The 21,271-nt window shown below is 44.4% G+C and overlaps 1 protein-coding gene across 3 annotated transcripts in view; it reads right to left on the bottom strand.

The window, feature by feature from the left end:
- The window catches only part of LOC137799940 (plexin-A1-like), a 231,357-nt gene that overhangs the window by 90,544 nt on the left and 119,542 nt on the right, over positions 1-21,271 (bottom strand). For all 3 annotated transcript variants that reach the window (XM_068596847.1, XM_068596848.1, XM_068596850.1), the window contains exons 4-8: positions 20,255-20,386; positions 9,185-9,285; positions 7,123-7,246; positions 6,682-6,835; positions 5,392-5,491 (exon numbers count right to left, since the gene is read on the bottom strand). In XM_068596847.1, the coding sequence (XP_068452948.1) occupies positions 5,392-5,491; positions 6,682-6,835; positions 7,123-7,246; positions 9,185-9,285; positions 20,255-20,386 (611 nt within the window). The remainder of the gene's footprint in view (positions 1-5,391; positions 5,492-6,681; positions 6,836-7,122; positions 7,247-9,184; positions 9,286-20,254; positions 20,387-21,271) is intronic.

The following is a 21,271-nucleotide window of genomic DNA, read 5'->3' as shown; positions in this document are numbered from 1 at the left end:
TCACAGAGGTTGTTTCCTCAAAACTGAAGGACAATGCTCCAGAAAGACTTTGAATTGGATTTCAGTCTAATCCACGTTGCGTCTCCGTCCCTCTGTCCTCTGGGTTTATTCAGATTTCAGAGGGTTAACTCCTAAGTGGCCTGCGTTGGAGGGGCAGGCCGACTGGGGGCTTCGTAGAGCCAGGCGATAAGCTGGTGAGACTGGACTGAACTGCAGTGTGAGCTTTATAATCAATGCCAGTGGATTTCCGCGGGGAGCCGGGTGGACCGAGGTTATGCTAACAGTCTGCTGTTTATTAGTGGAGCTGGTGAGCCAGTTCCTCCTCACTATTAACCCCGGGGTTCATCGATTTCTTGTTGCAGCGACGTTTGCCCACACATTTACAGCCTTGTGTGAGTGTGTGTGTGTGTGTGATAATGCCACACACACACTCATAGATTGAGACTGTACACACACACACACACACACACACACACGCGCACACAAGCAAGCTGCCGCCAGTGTTGACATGGTAGCGTTCCTCTGGGTCACCTGGGCAGTGGAGGCCTGTCCCACGGCAGAGCTGTCAATGCCCGGGCCGCTGGCTCGGGTAAGTGGCTGCACTGCTGCAATGTGGTCAATAACACCCAACCCACCCGCTATTTAACAATGCCTTTGCAACAGAGCCGGGTCAAACACCTTTTTCATCTTCTCCGAGCTTTTGTTTCTGGCGCGGCCGGATCGATGGAACAAAGCTGCGGATATGCGAAGCGAATGTGACGGCGCGTCGCTTTGTTCCGGTCAATGTGGAGGAAGTCGCGGATGAAGCTGCAATCGGTTCTTAACGAGGGAGGATCTGAGGCTCGCCGAAGCGCGACAACGTGGGGCCGATCCAAATGAAGTATCTAATAGTTATCTACTGAGCTCGCACTTTGTAAACTCTGTTGTTTTTAAAAGGTGCTACATAAATAAAGTTATACTTGGTATTATACGACCGGCAGTGCTGTGTGATCTATAAATAGGCCTCTTTGTGTTTTGTCCAATAAAGCTCCGCAGTGAGCGGCCATAAAATGAGGTGTACGTCGTTAAGTTATCCGGAACAGGAACCAAATGAGAGGTTTCGATTCTCAACCGGGGAATTAGACCCACGATACATTATGATTGCATCTTGTTTCGCGGTGAGTCTCAACCCACAGTTTAATCAAAGCCGCTCTGAAAAAATGGAACCGGCGACTTTTGCCCTAAAAAAACAATTGTGACGTAAATCAACTGTTTCCAATGAGATACGTAACTATGTGTCTCTGAGCGGCGAGCAAAAAGCGAACGGTCTGCCTGGGAAGTGAGAGCCCTTGCTGGGGGCCAGAGCGTGGGCCGGCTCCCTCCTTTAAGTGCCTCTTGCCACCGCATAGATTTCCGACCCCCTTTCATATTGTAATGGTCACGGCGGCCCGAGGCTGCGGCGCTAACCTTTTAGCTGCGTGGGACGCATTATTCCTGACACAATGGACACAATCGCTGCTTTACATCTCTCTTCCTCTTTTCATGCCTCCTCCTCCTCTTTCTCCTCTTCCTCCTCCTCCTCCTCGGTTGTCTTGTCCCTCACTACTCTTCCCTCTAGCTCCCATTTGTCTCTCTTTAAAAGATGCATTATTCCTCCTCCCGCATGCTCAATTAAACTATCCCAAACCTCAGTTTGGTGGTGTTTTTTTTTTAAAAATGCTAATGTTCTAATATAACAGCGTGCAGTATGTAACTAGCTTGCAGCTGTATTTGCTGTGCCGTCTGTGTGTTCCTTCTGACTGTGCGTGCACCTGTTTGCGTGAGAGCGCGTGGGGCTGGTTGATGCAGGTGCTGCATTTTTTTGAGCAGGTTGAGCGGGGGCCGCGTGAAGTTGCGTAATAGCCCCCCCCACCACCACCACCACCGGCGCTCGTCTGCGGGCTACTCTGCTTGTGTATCAGTGCCGATGCCGTGTTGCACTTTTAACCCGCCCATGAGCAGAACTCCCATTAAATGCCCTCCACCCCCACAGCGAGCAGGGCTTCCTGCAGGGCGGAGTCAAAGATTCAGAGGCGAAAGGTGACGGCTAAGGGGGGAGGAGAAGGGGGAGGAGACTATAATATGTGGGTTTACGTTACAGCTGCTGTGGTAATAACTGCACTGTAGCCTTACAGTCCTGCAGAGTCCTGTGGGGGGCCAGCGGAGCCAACATCAAAGGCTTAAACAGCAGCACGCCTGTTTATGCAGCAGAGAGAGGAGGGCGAGGTGGGTGTGTTAATCAGGGGAGCAGGGCATGAACACACACACACACACACGCTTTCGCACACAAACGAGAAAAACACTTTGTGCATCCACAAAAATATGCATAAATATCCACGACGGTGCATTTACTTTGACACATCCTGTATGCTCTCTAGCTCACAGGGAACAAACAGAAAACCACACACACACACACACACACACACATTCACAAAATGAATCAAAGCCACTGCGCAAGGCCTGGAGGCCCTGAGAAGTGGCCCAGGTGAGCTCTCTCTCTCTCTTCAAGCCCACTCCATTAAGACGATCGCCACACAGGCACCCCGGCTAGAGCTAATTAACGGCTTATTACTATGCAGATATATTCAGGGCCAGGAGCAGAGAGCAGGCAATAAATAGGCTTGATGAACAAGAGAGGGGCAAGAAAAGGGATGTTGGTGGTGGCGGGGGAATGGAAAGGGCCAAGAGGCGCCGGTGTCTGGGGGTGAGAGACGAGTAAAGAAAGGGATGGAAGAGGAAGAAGTAATAAGCAGACAAGAGGAAGGTGGGAAGGCAGCAAATGAGGGGCCGGGGGTCTAGTGGGGAAGGATGGTGGCATGGAAGGGAATGAAAGCGAACAAGTGCACTTCATTCTCTTTAATATGAGTTGCTCCTAACGCGAGTCAGGAACTTAAGGTTATGGAAATAATTTGTAGTTTCGTGAGTTTTGAACTCTTGTGGCCCGGGAAGTGTTCTTCACAGAGGAACACGAGTTTGAATGCAGCTCTTTGTCCATCTAGTTCACGTAAAGCATTGTTGGGCTGCTTTCTTAATGTCCGTGGTTAGTTGCACAAATTAAATGCACACAGGAGACCATATGGACGTACACAAGACACTTTGGAGACACAAACACTTTTGGCTCTCTTTCTGTTCTGGTTTCCATTTTGTCCTTATATTTGATCCTATTATATCTTATATTTAGACTTCACTTTCCCCCCTTTTCAAATCTTTTTTGGAGAGGAGATATGTTCACCTCATCTCCAAAGAAAGAAGGAAAGACAGACAATGTATTCTCATTTTAGGATACTTTAAAATGATGTAAACATTAGAGGGGGTTGCAAAACCGTCATCAATCTACGCTTGGCAAGAGAAAGAGAAATCCACTTTCGAGTATGCCACGGATGCATTTTCATTCCAGGTGTATCGACACAAAGTGCAGATACCTAAATGAGAGATGAGAGCCTGTGCCAGGTGGGGAGACCGGAGCAAGAGAAAAAGAGAGTTTGCGTGTGTGCGCGTGTGTGTGCGTGTGTGTGTGTGTGTGTGTGTGTGTGTGTGTGTAACTTCAGAGCAGCAGCCAAGAGTCATTTAGGGAATGACATTGTATTTATTTTCCTTTAACCTTTATTTAACAAGGCAGGTCAATTAAGAACACATTCTTCAGTCATTATCAGGCCCATCTCCCTGCTGCTCTGCGTCTCGCTCTTCTCTCCCCTCTTGCCTCCCCTCTTGCCTCCCCTCGTCTCTCTTTGTGTAAAATCAACTGAAAATCATTTAAAGACTATGACTCACATTGCTATTTAAAAACACTAGGCCTGCATTTCTACATAATAAAACAAGATACACTTTGATGTACTTTTTTCTTTCCTTTTTTTAGCACCTAGTAGACTTTTTGGGGAATATTAGCCCTTTTCTCTTCAAAAGATTTGCCAATATTTCTTAATCCATCTGTAGCTACCATCACTTAATTAACTGTTGTATTTACAAGGATTTACAAAGCGTTCTATAAAAAGTGGGTGTGTTACATGTTAGCTTGAGATGCATATTGAATAAATATTAGCTTGAGAAGTCATTATACCTAAATATGAAGCTACTTAGCTAGTCGGTTATGTTTTAATTTCATTTTGTGCATTTAAAAAATTAATATATGTTGAATTCTCGATGCAATTTGTTGTTTAATTACATCATACACTGTATATGTAAATTAGCAAATGATAGCATTTTGCATTCATCTAGCTGAGCTTACACTAAAGTTAGCATCCCTGAAAAGAAAAGATGCTTCGAAGTAAAGACCTAAGTCCTTAAGGTCTTATTTCAAAGTTGAGAGGTGATAAACTAAAACACTTGTACGACAACAAAGAAAACTGTACGATTCTGTCCACCTGCTGTTGCTCACTTACAAAACTGTTCTCGGATAGACTCACAACAAGCTCACCCTCCAACTCTTTAAACGGCGAAAAAGGGTAAAATTTCTCTAAAAATAAATAAATAAATAAGTATCTTCATATTACCTGTACAGCACTAGTGTGCATAGAGCAGATGACTTTACAAAGACAACATCAGCTTCCCTTCACCTAATTACCATAAATGAGCTATTAGCTAGAGCTGTGTGTTGTCCTTGACGCTAACAGTCGACGACCAAAACAACGATCACCTTTACGGCTCTTGAAGGTGTCCCGCTACGAACGTTGCATTCTTGCAAATTGCAGTTTTGATGGAAAACAAATAATTGCTCAGCTTCTAACAACTACAAATAATATTGCATCAACTCAAGTGAAAAAGGCTACAGACGATGATTAACAACTAATTTCTTCACCAAATCAGAATAGTCTCTCTCCTCTTCTTCCTTAAACAACAAATCCAGCCATGCTTAAAAAATAAAAATACAAAACATAAATCTGTTCTCAAACCAGTGCTGAAAGGCCAATCAGTATTCCTATAGTAAAATTAGGGACAATTAATTTCCAAGAAACACGACTGACGTGTTTTAGCCTCTCAAGCTTGGCTGCCCTTCTGGGTCTTGCATGGTTAGGAATCGATTTATTATTTCACTCACCGGTAGTCCCTTTATTGCTTGAGATTTAATTAACTAATTGATTTGTAAAAAGCTTGAATACATTGAATAATGAATTAGCAAAGGTTGCATGCCGTTCTCTCCATTCTCTATTATAGGAGGTTTTTTTCCCGGCCAATATTTTAGCATTATTGCTTTTGGGAAAGAACCACAGTCACCCTTCTATTGATCGATGCTTTCCATCGGTCTGCATTTTGCTCGGTGTCGCGCCGACGCAGAGAGAAACTGTGTCACTCCTTTCATCCACTTTTAATTCGACACCATTCACACTCGACGACAAACTACTAATATTTTGTTTTACTTGAAAGGGAAAAACTTACGATTGGTGGACGCTGCAGTTGTAGAAGACAAAGTCCACGCTGGCAAACTTCTTCCCCGTCTCCTTCGACTTCAGATACAACTTAATCACACGTTGGTCACCTAAGTAGAGTCACAAAACACCATACTTACTACCATTCCTTTTTTTTTTCAACAACCTTCCAATATTTCTTTAGTATACAATTGATATTATCATATACAGTACATGGGTTCAAGTATATAGGTTCATGAACACAGGATCAAGCCCAGGCCTTGATTCTGAAATGTTATGCCTGGAGCTGGATCAATAGAATTGGGTGGAAATGTTACTTGGTTAAGGAAGCGGTTCAGGTGCCCATCTACATTCATGGGTTTTGTGCAGTAAGTCCTATGACTTAGCAGTTTCGTATTGTAAGAATCACAAAGAATATAAGCCGTGAAAGAGCAAAGTGACTCGTGCTTTTACACAGTTGAACGAACAGGCTGAATGGAGCAAACAACTCATATTTGTGCAGCATCAAACAGAACTGCTAAACCGAGAAAGCCGAGAATGAATTAGAGTCATCTTCTCTCTGAAATTAAAGTTTGTTTACCCTCTGAAATGTCAGCTATGTTTCTTTTTTTTACAGAAAGTGCAACTTACCCCATGTTGACAACAGTTAGCAGGACTAATTTACTGAGATAGATATTTCAATTTCAATCATTTCAATATTACATAGATTGATAATTGTAAATATTCATATGAATACATCATTTTGTGACAGTTGTGTTGTTACTGTTCTTCTCACCTTTTAGCCAATGAACATGTCTCCTGCCTCTCAAACAAACTAGCTCCACAGCTACAACCAGACTTAGCTAGTTATCGCCTGTTATTTAGCACAACAACAACATAACTACTCATATTGTAAATTAGCAGTAAATTAACACATAATTCAGATTAACTGTCGGTGTTGTTGGTTTAGCTAACAGGAGCTAACTGGCTAAATGTACAGTAGCAGCTGCTGCGTATGCTAGCTTCATTGTGCACATGATTGGCTGATAAGCGAGGAGTTGGGAAGTGCTAGCAACACCACTCTCTGAAACATTATGAAAAGTGGCATTATGAAATTAAACTTAATAAGAAAATACCAATATGGAATAAAATATAAAATAAAAATATTCAAAACAATTAATTTGAATAAATGCGGTGAATAATTTTACAAAATTAAGAAGTTTAAATTTAGAGATCTTGGAACGTCACTCCATAAATGTACAGTTCCACAGATTTGTCACACCCTGTATTTTGTTTTTTGTTGGGATATTTTTATTTTTACCTTGGTCTCGTGTGATGGGGGACACCTCTTTTGTAGAAGGGGACAAGCAGAAGATCCGTCCCCCATAGATGCGTCCTTCTGTCTCTACATAGTCCTCGAAGGAGCAGTTCACTCCGGCAGACAGACTGGGAACATTCTGCGTCTGAAGCGACAACTAGGAGGGAAGGAAAGGAGAAAGGTGAGGGACAACAAACATTTTAAATCAACCTACTCTAAGAGTGATGCAAAAAAATCAGATTTTTCAGCTCAAACTGATGGACAGATTGCCAGGGATGACTCAAGAACAAGCTATAGTCAATCTATTTTTTTTTTACATTTATCTTGCTCACTTTGTCCCATCAATCTTTCCTTCCCCCCACTTATCCCCATCACACAAAACAACACACACATACACACACACATCTAAACACACATACAATACGATACGCCAACACGCTGTACCTGCACTTCCGACATGGTGACGGAGACGGTGTCAGGTTGGACGGAGAGTCGGACGCACTGCTCCACTCGGGTGGTGAAACGCTGAGGCTCCTCTGCTCGTTCGCAGCTATCCTTCCTCGAACATCTAGAAGACGAAGATATTTTTCATCCTGTTCACTGATTGTTTAGGTTAGGAACATTTTGCTTAGTATCATGGGTAAAGTTGTCTGGGGAAAAGGATGCGTCAGCTGCTTCTCACTTGGGGAAAACATATATAAATCCTTTCTCATAAAGTTACCATTCAAGGTTGTTTGAACTGGATTAGTGCTATACAGTATGTGTTGAACAGCTCCAGGATGCTGGGTTTCATGCAGAGACTTGGAAAAGACTTATAAATAATTCAAAGGCTGTCTGTCATGATGGCAGATAGAAACAGTCGAAGCAGAGTGAGAAACAAACGGTGCACAGCGCTAGCTCAGGCAGCGCCCTGAAGTCGAGCTTGCATTAGCTGATTGGCACCAGCTGCTCGTTCATGCGTCACCACCGGCGGCTCGTTCATCAGCTGCTCAGCTGTCAGCTGACTGCTAGCGTCCAATTGTTTGAATGCAGGTGTACAAGGTGGCCTTCAAGACCTGACACTTCTCACTGTTACTCTGATAACGTGTTCATTACGACCCTGTGGCGTCGATGACTTTACCGGGATTCAAAGTGTGCGTGTGTATCAGGGGGGGAAAAGTTGGCTCAAAAAACACAGGAGACCGCTTTCTGTGTGACGGGTGCAACGAAAAGTCAGCCAAGAGTAGGGCTGGGTATTGCTACATGATAACTTTAAAAGGTATGAAATGCAATAACCCAGTATCAAGTAGTATCAAAACTTCTGAGATTAAAAAAAAACAAAAAACGTGCGATTGTTTTTGTGTCGATCTGGAAAAAACAAAACAATTTATATTTTATTCCTCCCAGCGTCAATCGCTGCAAGTATTCTTCAATATATGGGGTTGACTGTGGCTCATTGGTTAGCATCCTCATCTATCAATCGGAGGATCAGTTGTTCGGGTCCTGGCTCTGCTAGTTCAGGTCGATGTGTCCTTAAGCGAGACACTTAGCCCCAAATTGCTCCCCATTGCTGTGTCTCAATCTATAGAAAAAATGTAAGTCACTTTGGATAAAAGTGTCAGCTAAATGAAATGTAAAGTAACAACTCTGAGTAATAGAGACATGTCTGAGCCGACAGCTCGCATCTACTTGTGCTAAACGCGTGAACAACGCCAGCAACAGTGACATGGATGGATGCTACTGTTTTGGTATCAGAATCTCTTTAATGGTAATAGAATTGCAACTCATAATATTTAATTGCGGTAAGTTGTGTCAAGGTGCAGTCAGTGCGTTAAAAAGTGACGCCAAAGAGTCCCGACCAAGCGTCCATGTGTGGCGAGTTGAAAAAGAGAGCAGGCCGCATTGCGCAGTGTCTCAGCAGAACCTTTCCCACTAAATCTAACTGTGTTATAGAACTGTAATATCTACCAAAGAAAATGGTCAATTCATTGACCCAAGTGTCTAGGGAGGCAATTTACTGACCAGAAAAAGACCCTTGGGAAATCTGAATTGGCCAACTCTAAGTGATTGGAGTGCAAAGGGGTGAGTAGGACTTTAACCGCAAGCTTGTCAGATTATCCAACAACATTTAAAGCCCGTCCCACCACAACTTTGTGATGTCCGAATTGGCGTGGCTGTGTGGGAACACAACGAGCACGACCACTTAGAGCAGTGAGGGTAAAGATATAGGCAAGGCTTGAACTTAATGTTCCTCTTCTATCACTTTTAATATCAGTTCATCCTTGAGTCCAGGTGGACGTCTGTGCCAAATTTTATGGTGTTTCTGAGATATTGCCGTCACGTGAATGGAGCGGACAGACAGCGGCCGTTGACTGGTGCAAGTGAGTCATAAAAATGTAATTTATAGACTCTCCACAATACTGTCAGTCACTGTATATGACGATCATAAACTGCAGAGCCCTTATTTAATGTAAACATGGAAATGACTGCATGACTACGACACAGTGAGCAGCATGTATGTACTTACACGTTATGGAGCACACACCAGCCACAGTGAGGGTCCCCTGATCCCAGGCAGGCTCCACAGGAGCTGTACTGCTCGCAGCTCTCCACTGGTACACGGGTGACCTGGGAATAAAACACATACACCTGTCTGGTTAATATGGCACACAGGCGCCAACGTGCACACCCCCATCAAAACAGCTTAAACCGTACAGGTCCGGTGAACGCGGGATCTACTGGAGGTGTCCTGCGCCTGGAACATGAGATTAAACTGGGAACAAGCCCACTGTGACTATCGGAGATAAACAGCTCTGGAAGTGCTGCTTATAACTCCACGCTGCCGGAGGGGGAGAAGCAGAGGTTCAAACACGTGTAAACACACACATGGGTTTAGATTACACCGTGTGACAAACATCTCTTTGTGATGTCTGCCGAGTACTGCCCACAGTTCTCCGGTGGACCAGGGAACACTGGTGCCAGCGAGCAGTTACATTCAAGAGAAAACAAGTAAATTGTTTAAAACTGTTCGTTGAAATGAATCTGACTGGGCCTTTCTGCTAATATACTTTCTATCACCTATTAATTCTTATTGGACAGATTGACAACTGCGCATTCACTTCCTGTATTATACTTTGTTTTCTTGGGATGAGTTTTGATCATTTTTTTGTTGTTGCACGTCGAAGAATTTGTTCTCAATCCTCTATTTTTCTCTCTAACAGATTCAAATTGAAAGAAAACCGGTCTGAGAGCCAGACTTTCTAACCTGCTTTAATTGTAAATTCATAATAATAACAAGTTCTTCATATTTCCTTCAAGCTGTCAGAAATGTAACAAACAGGTACGACTGAAACGTCATTCTCTTCCTTTGTTTCTTTCACACTGAAACTTACACATGGTTGACACACTTCTGCACTAGCCCTCTTCAGAACATAAAAAAGGAGCTTGCAACGAATATGCTATTGAACCTAACCACATCGAGATAAGCATCGAGGGTTACTCCTTTTGTCTGCTAAATCTCTACCGGCTGCCATCTGTGTGTCTGCATGACTAAGATAAGATAAAACTTTAATGATGTCTTTGGGGAAATTGGAGAACTTGGGTATTAACAAGGACATCAAACGGCTGCGTCCAAATTTACCTGCCTCTTAAACTTCAACCAAAAAAGCATACAAATGTAAGGGAGGGAGGGAGGGAGGAAGGAGGGAGGAGGGAAGAGGGACTGGAGCGAGAGGAATCATAATTTTAGAAATCCATTCCCACTGATGGTTGTCTTTACACTCGTCATTAAACAGACAACCGTGTTCTGCCGCCACGCGCGTTTTTCCGCCATCTGTCTGTTGTGTCTATCAGGGAGAGTTACCCCGAGTTTCACCCACACGCCGGGGAATTATCCATAAAGCGGGTGATATCGGAACGCTTTAATCATACCTGTGCACACTCGGGTGTGCTCTCTTAAATCTCCCAAAAATCTCCAGTGAATTAGCATCCATGTGTTTTATCTCAACTTGCCGGAAGCAGTTTGCTGGTGACAGATGGATTGGCAGACATAAAACTGCCCCGGGCAAACACACACACACACACACACACACACACACACACACACACGACAGTGAGGAAGTTACAATTTTGGACCAACATTTAGAGTTTGAGACGGACAGTACTTAATTGCTGACCACGCAAGACATGCACACGCATGCACGCACCACCAGCTGCCTGAGCCGGGTTGAAGTACGACATCAATAACACTGCAGAGGGAGGGGGGACGACACACCAGGTGAGCAGGAAGGTGGTGAGGGTGAATTCTCATGGAAGCTGCAGGCGCAGCAGTGTAGAAACCTTCAAAGAGCAAAACTCTTGCCCTGTTTTTTTTTTTTCTTTACTTCTCAACCTTCAAACAGCAAATCAGCCTCTTTTCATGTCCTTAGCCTGAACAACTGCCACATGATTAATCAGACACACGTGCACATGTTTTCACGTCTCTGTGTACTCTGTGACCCACCAGATGACTCCTGTGGGCTCTGATGTGCTTCTGCACAGTCACGTTGGTCCACGGCAGTCACAGTTCAAAGTCTTCAAAGGCCGAGAGGTCTCAGCGGCGAGAGAGACAGAGCGCATCTAAGTCCCGCCCACACCAAAGGGGAATTCAATTCTTATTGTCGTGCCGTTCAGACCATGCAGTGTGTAGGTAGATGGCAGTCATCTTTGGAGGCGTCTTTCCTCGCTCTTTTATTCTCTTTTGATATACTCCTCACCTAAATACTACCGAATACGTTTTCCCAGTCACATGGCCGGGGACAGGTGGACTGTTGGTTCTAATATAGCTCACCTCGTACGTGGTCACGTAGTGTTTTTAGTAGTTAGTGGCAACGAATGGTACACAGCGTTTACACTACAGTGGTTTTTAAAGGAAAAAAACACGAGCTACTTTTGCTTAAAAAGAAAGACGAGGATGAGACCTGAAAACCCAAAGTGTCATTCTTTAAATGAATGAATGCATGTTAATCTGAACGGACGTTCAACACAGGAAAATTACACAGGTTTTGCCTTTTGTGGTAGGTATATATGTTTCTTATGTGAGATGTCTAAAGCTGCAGCCGTAGAGATATTTTATAACAGGACAGCTCTGAACTAGATGCCTGTCACCGCCCCATTGTATTCCTCACATTGTACATCTCCTTCTGTGACACTCCTGTACAGTAGGACACAATGGCTTATGGCAGATTCATAGCATGATGATAGTAACCTGTGTCTGATAACTATTATAATGCTACCATTACCAGGCACAGGCCTCTTACAGGACACCAAATAGCAGCAAATTGCAGTTATTACTTGCGCCTGGACAAATACCATGCGAGTAATACAGCATATCTGATAGAGGGAGGAGAGAAGAAAAAAACATGTCACGCTCAAGCACAATAGCCAGGGAAAGACGCGTATTCATTGGGGCTTTGTGATAGTAGGGCGGATGATGTATTCCAATGGAACAGTTCAATTATTGAGTTTTAGAAAACAGATAATGGGACAGGAAATGGGAGATGCTCAGCCAAAGACTCTTTGTCTTACTGAGGTGTCTAGGGTGTCTAGGGAGCGTGTGTGTGTGTGTGTGTGTGTGAGTAAGTAAGAGAGGACCACCTTTTTATATTAAATATGGCATTTTCATTCCTGGCCTATTTGCTGCTGCAGAGGGAAATACATATATCTGTGGACAGTGGAGGGAGGCAGGGAGGAGAGAGGGAGGGGAAGATGGACGGACTGGGATCACGGTGGAGGAAATATTTTTCCCATTTAAATCGTTCATTTTAGTCTTCAAACAAATAACGGATGGCGCTTGTAGACAAACTAATCTTACAGCGGGATTCAAATATTTTTTTTGATCTATTTTAAATGTTGTCGTTGTGTTTTCAGATTGGAGCGGAGAATGGAGGGAGCAGGGGAAAAGATGGGGGAGAGTTTATTGCAACTAAATAAGAGCTCTCTCATTTGGGTCATGATAGAGAGGCTCTTAATTTGCATTGTGGCGAATGAGGGTGGTGGTGTGGTGGTAGGGGTGTGGGATGAAGTGGGGAGGGGGTGAGGGACGCAAGGAGAGGATGAATGAGAAAGACACACAAATGTAATTGCGACTGATGTTTCATTTCACATATGGGGCTCGTGCGGCGCCAGCTCGTCGCGGCTATAGGCCCCGGCTGTAATTGTCCATTGGGTGTAATATGGGGGAGAATGTGAGGCGCTATTACTACACAATAGGCTGACGGATGGCTCATTCTGCCAGCCAGCTGGGTGTGAAGGCGTCCAGGCCACACAAACATACACATAACCAACAATGCGCTCGTTGCAACTTGTGGTATGCACGTTCTGGCGTTACAGAGACGGTCTATGAGCGTGTGGATTAAGAGTTGATATGAAGGCAACGCAAACCAGGCAGCTTGCCACGTGCATGCAGCTACACGCCCTCTGGATGGAGGAGCTGCAGAATAAACTTACATAGACACAGGTGTTTTTAGAATATAAAATACACAACATTGCTTCTTTCTTCATCTTTCTCTTTTTGTTTATCTGTCCAATTTTCTCCCTTTCCCCTGCTCTCTCTTACTCAGGCTTTCTGTTCTGCTCTCATCTGTCATGAATTTGGCTGGACACTGAAATAACACAGCATATGAGGCCGTAGATCACTAGAAGTCACCGACATACACACACACACACACACACACACACACACACACACACACACACACACACACGAGGCGGAGACGGAAAAAGACGAGATACTGATAAAAAACATAGAGACCCTAGAAAAGTGCATTCTTGTTTTTGTGAAATCGCTAATCACCAGCAGGAATTAGCCATATCCCAGCAATGAATGCAAAATGATATCGAGACACTGTGAGGCAGAAATGCGGCAACCTCCGGTTCTGCAAAGTGCAGCCAATTCTGAAGTGTCTAAAACTTGCATTCTTTGTAATAAACCAGCAGGAGGCGAATCCTCTGGTTGCTAAAATATGTCGGATTGTATAGACAATCTCTCTTTCCCTCAGTAAACATTGTAAACATGAGTTTCTCAATCTCTAGTTTCAAGTCTTCTAAAATACAGCGTGCTGTTCATTTAGTAAATTATGGTCCATTTAGACTCAAGTAGACAACGGAGGAGGCTATGTTTTAGCGCTTGGCTACCTTGTGATTGACAGGTCGTTAGTTTATCCTTAAATGTCTCATTCAGTGTTCAGTACTGCTTAACCCCCTGTTGTCACTTCTGGCTGCAAATACCCAAGATGGCTATGGACAAAATGCAGAACTCGGGGGTTCAAAACAGCACTCCACAAACCAACGGGTGGCATCACAATGACATGTCCACTACTTATATAAAGTCCATGGTGAAAACCAGAGAGTCTCTTACAGCGTATATGATCAGCAACACCTGAACAGTGCTCCCCTTTCTCATCTCATCCTCTTGTGCGACTCCTTCGCACTGTGATGATGATGATGGATGCCGTCTAAAAGGGATACAATATTTTTCATTTCATCTCGACTTTAAATAGTAAGGTTTTAGCGCGTATGCACAGAGGAGCTTCAGTCCATGTCCTTGTTCAAACGCAGGTCACGCTGTTCCTTTTAACCACATTAAGACATCTCTCTCTTTCTACAGCTGTCCGTCTCTTTGACCGTCTCACAAATCACAATCTGATCAGCCGATCACTCATCTCTCTGCTTTGACAGTCTGCTGGAGCGTGTGTGTGTGTGTGTGTGTGTGTGTGTGTGTGTGTGTGTGTGTGTGTGTGTGTGTGCAAGACAGAATAAGACAAGGATTTTGGCAGACACGAGGCCACTCAAACACATGCTCGTGTAATGCAATTGTAATACAATTGTTATGTATAAAATGTCACACCACAGTCGAAAGCGCTTTCTTTTAGTTTTCTTTTAGCAAACTGTGAATATGCAAAATAATAAGTACACATTGAAACGTAAAATCTGAAATGCCATCATGAGTCATGCACATATCATAAGATGATACATCTTTGAAATAACAATCAAGTGGTTTGGAAAGTCCATGCTAATTGCCTCAAAGCAGCGTGATGCGCATCCAAACGGCTCCACACAGACTGCTAATGAGCGCAGGGGCAACTGCGAGCTACTCTTTCTTGCGGCACTTCCCCTACTGTTGTCGACTTAAGAAAGAGGAAGAGCTTTGTCTTTTCTGTGGCTGTCTGCTTTTGGAGCTAAAAGCACATTTTGGATCGTAAGTAGTCGTGAAATCGTGACAAACTAAGTGTTTTAAGTGTCTGTTAACCGATGCCGCTGGTTAAATCCACAAGGGGCACATAGAGGTCGGGAAAAGCCAAGTAGGAGAGCTTGAGACAGCAGCACCCCGGAGGACTTCAACGTCCTTTTGCTCAGAGACACTCCAGGAATGAAATCAGTTTCGTCCCCTGCTTGAAACGACGACGGCGTTTTTAAGCGATAGCCGTAACCATAACCACCCTGTCACTAATCTAAACTTACCCACGCAAAACCAACTACTAAACACGCCGTTCCAAATTGTAACGCGCCACGCCATTAGCCAACAGGGCCCCGGGCCACCTCCGGCTGATTTCTGTCTCCTCTCCTCGTTATTCTTCCCGTCCCGCAACTTCAGAGTTGGACAGGCACGAGAAAAACGGCTTGAAAGAAAAAGGGGAGTGTGGCGGCGGCCTTTTATCCCTGACCTCCAAGTGCAGTAAATGCTGAGTGAATTGAACATGAACCGTCTCTGATGCGCTGCCAGAGGTAGGGTTTCTCCACTGTGCAGTACAGCGCGGCCGAGCACATTTCTGTACTGTGGTTGAATCGATACACAGAGGTACATCATCGGACCATTATGCTGCTGTCTGAAGGGGCCTAGGAGGGAGGAGGGGGAGATTGGGGGTCACCTTATGAAGCTGTTTTACAAGAGGGGAGGCCTGGACCTTACTCGCGTGTTGAGTAGTGAAAACAGGGCGGTGATGCTCAAGCGGGGGGCAGATCAGACACTTGGGCTCGGCCTCACAGACACGGCGTGTGTGCATCCACACAAGAACTAGATCGCAAAACATAAAAAAAAAAACCATCCACAAGAAACAGATTGTTAAGTCCGAGTCCAGTTTGTAATCGTAAAGAATAACTCATCGTTACGGGTAATGGGTGAGGGGAAAGCGTCACCTCCAAGCAGCAGCGAGACCGGTAAGTATACGATAAGCGAGTCATTCGGGACAAAGGTACAGCAGAAATCAATAGATTATGAGCTGTAATCCACTTAGTCATTTATTCAAAGCAATTAGGGTGATGTCATCCTTAGGGACGCGCAGGATACAAGAAATATCTGTCCCAGTGACATCGACAGCGGAGGGTGGTGACAGGATGAAAAATCTTCCTCACCCCGCTGTTTTTATTAGATCGGGACAATTTGAACATGTAACGAGGAAACAACGGCAGTGATAAAATTGATTTAGTGCCGCTGTTCATTTTTTATGAGCGCAAAAATGACGTGATATCGCCGAACAGAAAGAGACGGGCCGAAGGCTTGCGGCAGGCAAAGATACACGGAGTGGGGGAACATTGAGAGACTCTGTGTGTGTGTGTGTGTGTGTGTGTGTGTGTGTGTGTGTGTGTGTGTGTGTGTGTGTGTGTGTAGTAGCAGAGACACAAAGAGAGCCATGTATAAATCCATCGCTCGCTAATCGAAAACTACCCTCTCGCGGTGGATCGGGCAGTTTTATGTTTTCGCACTGCGTGCTTGTGTGTGTGTGTGTGTGTGTGTGTGTGTGTGTGTGTGTGTGTGTGTGTGTGTGTGTGTGTGTGTGTGCAAGTCAGTACTGCTATACAGAGACGCAGTCTGTGCGCCGCAGTCCAATATACCACTTTTAATTATGTGTGTGAGAGAATATGGGAAAAGGTAAATTGCTCTGTCAAGCGGGGGAATGGGCTTTGTGATGTTTGAGCTCTCATCACTTGGCATTTCTATTATTCAACAAGGAGAGAGGAACGAGGGATGAAGAGGAGGAGGAGGAGGAGGATGGTATACCTCACTTCTGGAAGTGATTATTACAGAGAGTATGTATATAACAGGCCTGGTGAGAAGAGTCCTGACACACAGGAAGCCAATGGGAGGAGGGGTTTTCAAAGGCGATGTGCATCGCCTCCATCAGCAGCATTCTGTTGGCTTGATGGCCCAGAGCTTTTGGTTAACTGATTAACCACCTCGCACGAACCAGCAGGCTGACAGAGGAACGTAGTGGAGCATTTAGCAGCGAAAGAGATAGATGTGTCCCTCAGGACAGGAGCTTGTGGACCAAACACAATTAAAATGATAATTTATGTAGAAACTAGCACTCGGCCAAAAAAAAAGACTCTAAATGAAAGCTAATATTAATCTGTGTCTGTTGGGTGTGTAGGTTTGTGACTAACGCGTTCACTATGATGACAACTTCATGAGGTGAATTTATCAGTGTTTTGTAAAAAAAAAAGGGATACTCAACTGAATTAGCTCAAGAACTATGAGGTGCGAGGCTGTTTGGCAATAGTCCAGCACTAAAACGCTGGTCAAACTTAATATCCATATATCCTCTATGACAAAATTAAAAACATTCACTTCTCTTGTTGTCAGTGCTTGATTTCAGCAGCTACTGTTTATTAGCTCCCGCCCAAAGTTAGCGATCGTACGTTTATCGATAAGCTAGTCAAAATCTTTGTTTACAACTCGCTCAAACTAATGTAATTACGACCTCACAATTACGTTTGCCTCCGCCAACCGGTCATGTTGCAGTTTACATCCACATCCATCATTTTACCTTTTGCCATTTGCGTGGAATAGGATGAATTCTTGAGTTATGGACAAAATATGTGTATTGCGAGTCGCAGTGAGCATTGACTGGTCATTAGCTGCATGTCCTCAGTAGACGGGATCACTGAATATAAACTACACGTCTATCAGAAACAGTTCTCATTGTGTTTTTTTCTCGAACAATAAAAAGCCCAGTTTTAACCACCCCGCGGCTTGGCCCGCAACCTTTAACCTAGAACCATTATCTCTCGTGCGCGCAGCCTCTGGCTAGGAAGACGCCCGGCAGCAGCAGGCCGGGAGGCGCCGCTGGAACACAAGTTCACATTCTGCTGCAGAGGGAAGAGCCTTATCCCTCTCGACGCCGTCTGAAGCGGCTGCCGGGAGAGCAGTTACTTCACAAAGATGAGGCAGGAAGAGACAGAGAAAAGGGGACAGACTATATCCTGTGAGCCAATTATATTTCCCCACCTCCTCGACTCTCTCTCTCTCTCTCTCTCTCTCTCTCTCTCTCTCTCTCTCTCCCATTTTCGCTGACTGGACTGTGAATTTGGTCAATGTTGGAGCTCGGCCATTACGGCTTTACAGAGAGAGATGGCCCTTCCAGCTCTTCTTCTCTGACAATTAGTTTGAGTCTGATTTTCAAAGAAACAGTATGACACAGAGTGAATGGACAAAATGTTAAACAAAACCTGCTATCACGGCGCAGATCTGACACAAAATAGTGAGCTCCTATGAGAGAAGCCATCATATAAATCTCATATTTGAAATCTAATACTTTGCCAATTTTACCAGATGCTATACTAAGCTAATCGTTCTTTCTGTAGCTTCATATTTGATGAGCAGGCGAGACACTCATTGGGAAAGTGAAACGTATACTATTCAACCCCTTAAACTGGACCAACTCTCCGAGTTTTAAGAAACACTTCCTCTTCAAGGTGGAGCGAAACAAAAACCAGACACGTGCAGCGTGAACGCTCTCCCGCACAACGTCAGCGCATGGATCGTCTGGAAAAAAGAGGGAAACAAGAGAAAGCGATACCGGTGGTTTTTCTGGGCGAGGCTCCTCTCCTCTCCTTAGACCCCCTCACAGTCGCAGCGCTAACATGCACAGACATGTAGTGGACATATCAGTGCTCATCAAAAATAAAACACCGGCTTCAATAATTGAAAGAGACTTACTGGCCGTCATCTTTAATGCAGTTGACAGGACTTAAAAGGGGAAGTGTGCGAACACTCCCCAGCATGGGCTTTTTGGACTGCCGGCTAAAACAGCGATCGCTGAACACAAACCCAGTGCTGGGAGTATCATCTAACACGATATCATCCCTTCAGTTTTATGGCCTTCTGGTGACCACCCACCATTGTTTGTACAGACGTTACTTTATTCTGAAGATTTCCCCTGACACACACTCTGTTTTTCACCAACATGAGCAAGCCTTGACTCTGGACCTTTTTTTTCCTTCGTAATATTGCTGACCCAGTGTTACGGTAAGATGTTGGTGATGGAGAAAGATCCCGCCGCATCTAATGTGCCAATGCTGCAGTTGGACCCCGTTGGTAATGTCGAAACGTTTCAGAATCAAATCTCATTTCTGCGGTTCAGCGCCTGTGTGGGTGGACTCCCTCTGCTTGAATATGCATTTATGGAGCTCCCTGTACAGTCCATCTCAGCCCTGCTGGACCGCTGTTCATGATGGAAGGGCCTTACTCCCTTTCTCCCGTCACATCAACAGCGACGGCGTCCACTCTCATCAATTACACTCTACTGCCTCTTCGCGCTTATTCAGACGCGCGGAAGTCAATTATGTCTAATTGCTGGTAATTTACACAGCACTCACATGGCAGTTACTGTCCACGTAGCAGGGAAGTCTTGTTGAAGGTTATCACAGCGCGCTCATTAACCGTTATGAGATAAGAGAGACGCGCAAGGCGAGGGAGGAGTAGAGGGAAGGCGGACGTAGCGGAAACTCTGCAAACTGGAACATCAAACTCTCATGGTTGAAGTCGTTAGTTAATTAGTTAACAGCACACAGCACACGTACATGCTACCTGAAAGTCAGCAAGTTTGACCAAGTGTTATCTTTTAAAATGATAAAGGCATTGTTGTTAAAATCAATAAGATTGTGTGAAAGCTAAATCTCAAGGAAAGAAGCTGCCATACTTCTTAATAATAAATCTTTCAAACAACACCAATTAAAATGCAAAGATGGTGTGTGTGCACCGCATCCCCAGTGGAAGGGTGGTATGTGGCTTCAGCCTATATGTGACACATTTTAATATTCATGAAATTAATTAGTACTTATGACCCTATATGTGTGTTTGTGTGTGTAATACTGCTTGAATTGCAAATGTGTCCATGTGCTGTATGTGGTGCTGTATGTATGTAATTAGCTTGATTGCTGGTTTCCCCCAGTGCATTTTTTTAATACACTTTTCCTCATGAAGTCTTTATGGTGCTATTCCACTGTCTCTATGCTCTTTTATTTTTGCTCGCCCTTGCTAACCTTCACGACATCTATTGTCAGTAGTGAAGAGGGGTGTGCTTGTATTTCTGTGAGCACTCAGCAAGTCTAATTTGTATTTATGAAAGTGTGGATTGCAAAATCGTTGCAAACATACACACACAAAAAACACACGCACCAACCGAGCTAGGTGTGCGTGTATTTGTGCGCCACGGGCCGCAACGTAATCCCTCGATCTCTCCCCACCGAAATCACCAGACCTCGTCAGCGATGCCAACAGCGAGCCAGCGGACTGCATGAAGAGCCGCAGACCGTTTGGTTTCCCACGTGATTCTCGTACCTGCTTATCGGTGAGGGCGTATAGGTACTGGTGGTCCGGGCTGAAGAGCATGTCTCTCAGGATGGGGCTGCCGTCTTTTACCACTACATTCTCATACAGCAAGGCAGGCTGGGTGATGGAGTTCACCAGGATCTGGAAGAGAAAAAAAAGGGAAATGGGGGAAAAAAAAGCCACGATTACAATCCAATTTTTCTGAAATATCGACAATGACACAAATAACAAAAGAAGTAGTCGCCGATCAAAATATGGTACTTTATGGTATTGTTCTACAAATATGACATTTCCATACTGTTTCTATACTCGTCCTTGATGAGGACATGCACTGGAGGAGGACTGAAGTCTGTCAACTTCATCATGCGCTAGCTTTAGTGTTTTCAGCTGTAGCTAACTGAACGACAGCTATAGCTACTTTTACATTAAGTTGATACAAGTTTGCCACAGCAGTACGCCTACATGCAGTACAGTAAACTGGCCACTAGTGTTATGTGCACTGGCTGGTGTTGAAAGTTAGCTTTGGCTAGGCCGTTAGCTGAAAGCTGGTGCTCGGAGTGTTTGAGTACCAGTGTTTTCAGCAAAGCTAGCTCGCGCTCAATGCCCCACACCAACCATGGATTAACCAAGCTTTACATCTCTCTTCACGCTTATTATTTTCATTATTTTTTGATGGGAGTGAGTGGTTGTAAGTTATATTTTTGACTAAATGTAACCTTTTACTACATTTTGTCAGTCTGGGGAATCCAAATCGGTCACAGTCCACCAATATTTGGTGAAGCCTAACTACAGTAATTCCTATAATGACGGCTCTTTTGTTTGCGCTTACAGTGTTAAGTCAGGCAAAATTACAGAGTTACAAGATTCTTCTTCCTTGAACCAGCAAGTCATTCTCCTTCTCTCTCTTTTCTTGTGTGGATCTCGCTCTTTCTAATTTCCCGGCTTCCATCTGCTCATCCATCACCTGACAGCATTTTAGTCACTCTGAAACAACTTTTCGTTTTTTCTGCTGCCCAGACTCGCTCT

This window comes from Clinocottus analis, unplaced genomic scaffold, assembly GCF_023055335.1.
Source record: "Clinocottus analis isolate CAN_PGR_092001 unplaced genomic scaffold, fCliAna1.0.p SCAF_4, whole genome shotgun sequence".
Taxonomy (NCBI): Eukaryota; Metazoa; Chordata; class Actinopteri; order Perciformes; family Cottidae; genus Clinocottus; species Clinocottus analis.
Note: the sequence above shows the minus strand (reverse complement) of the source record. Positions and strands in the feature narration are given on the sequence as shown.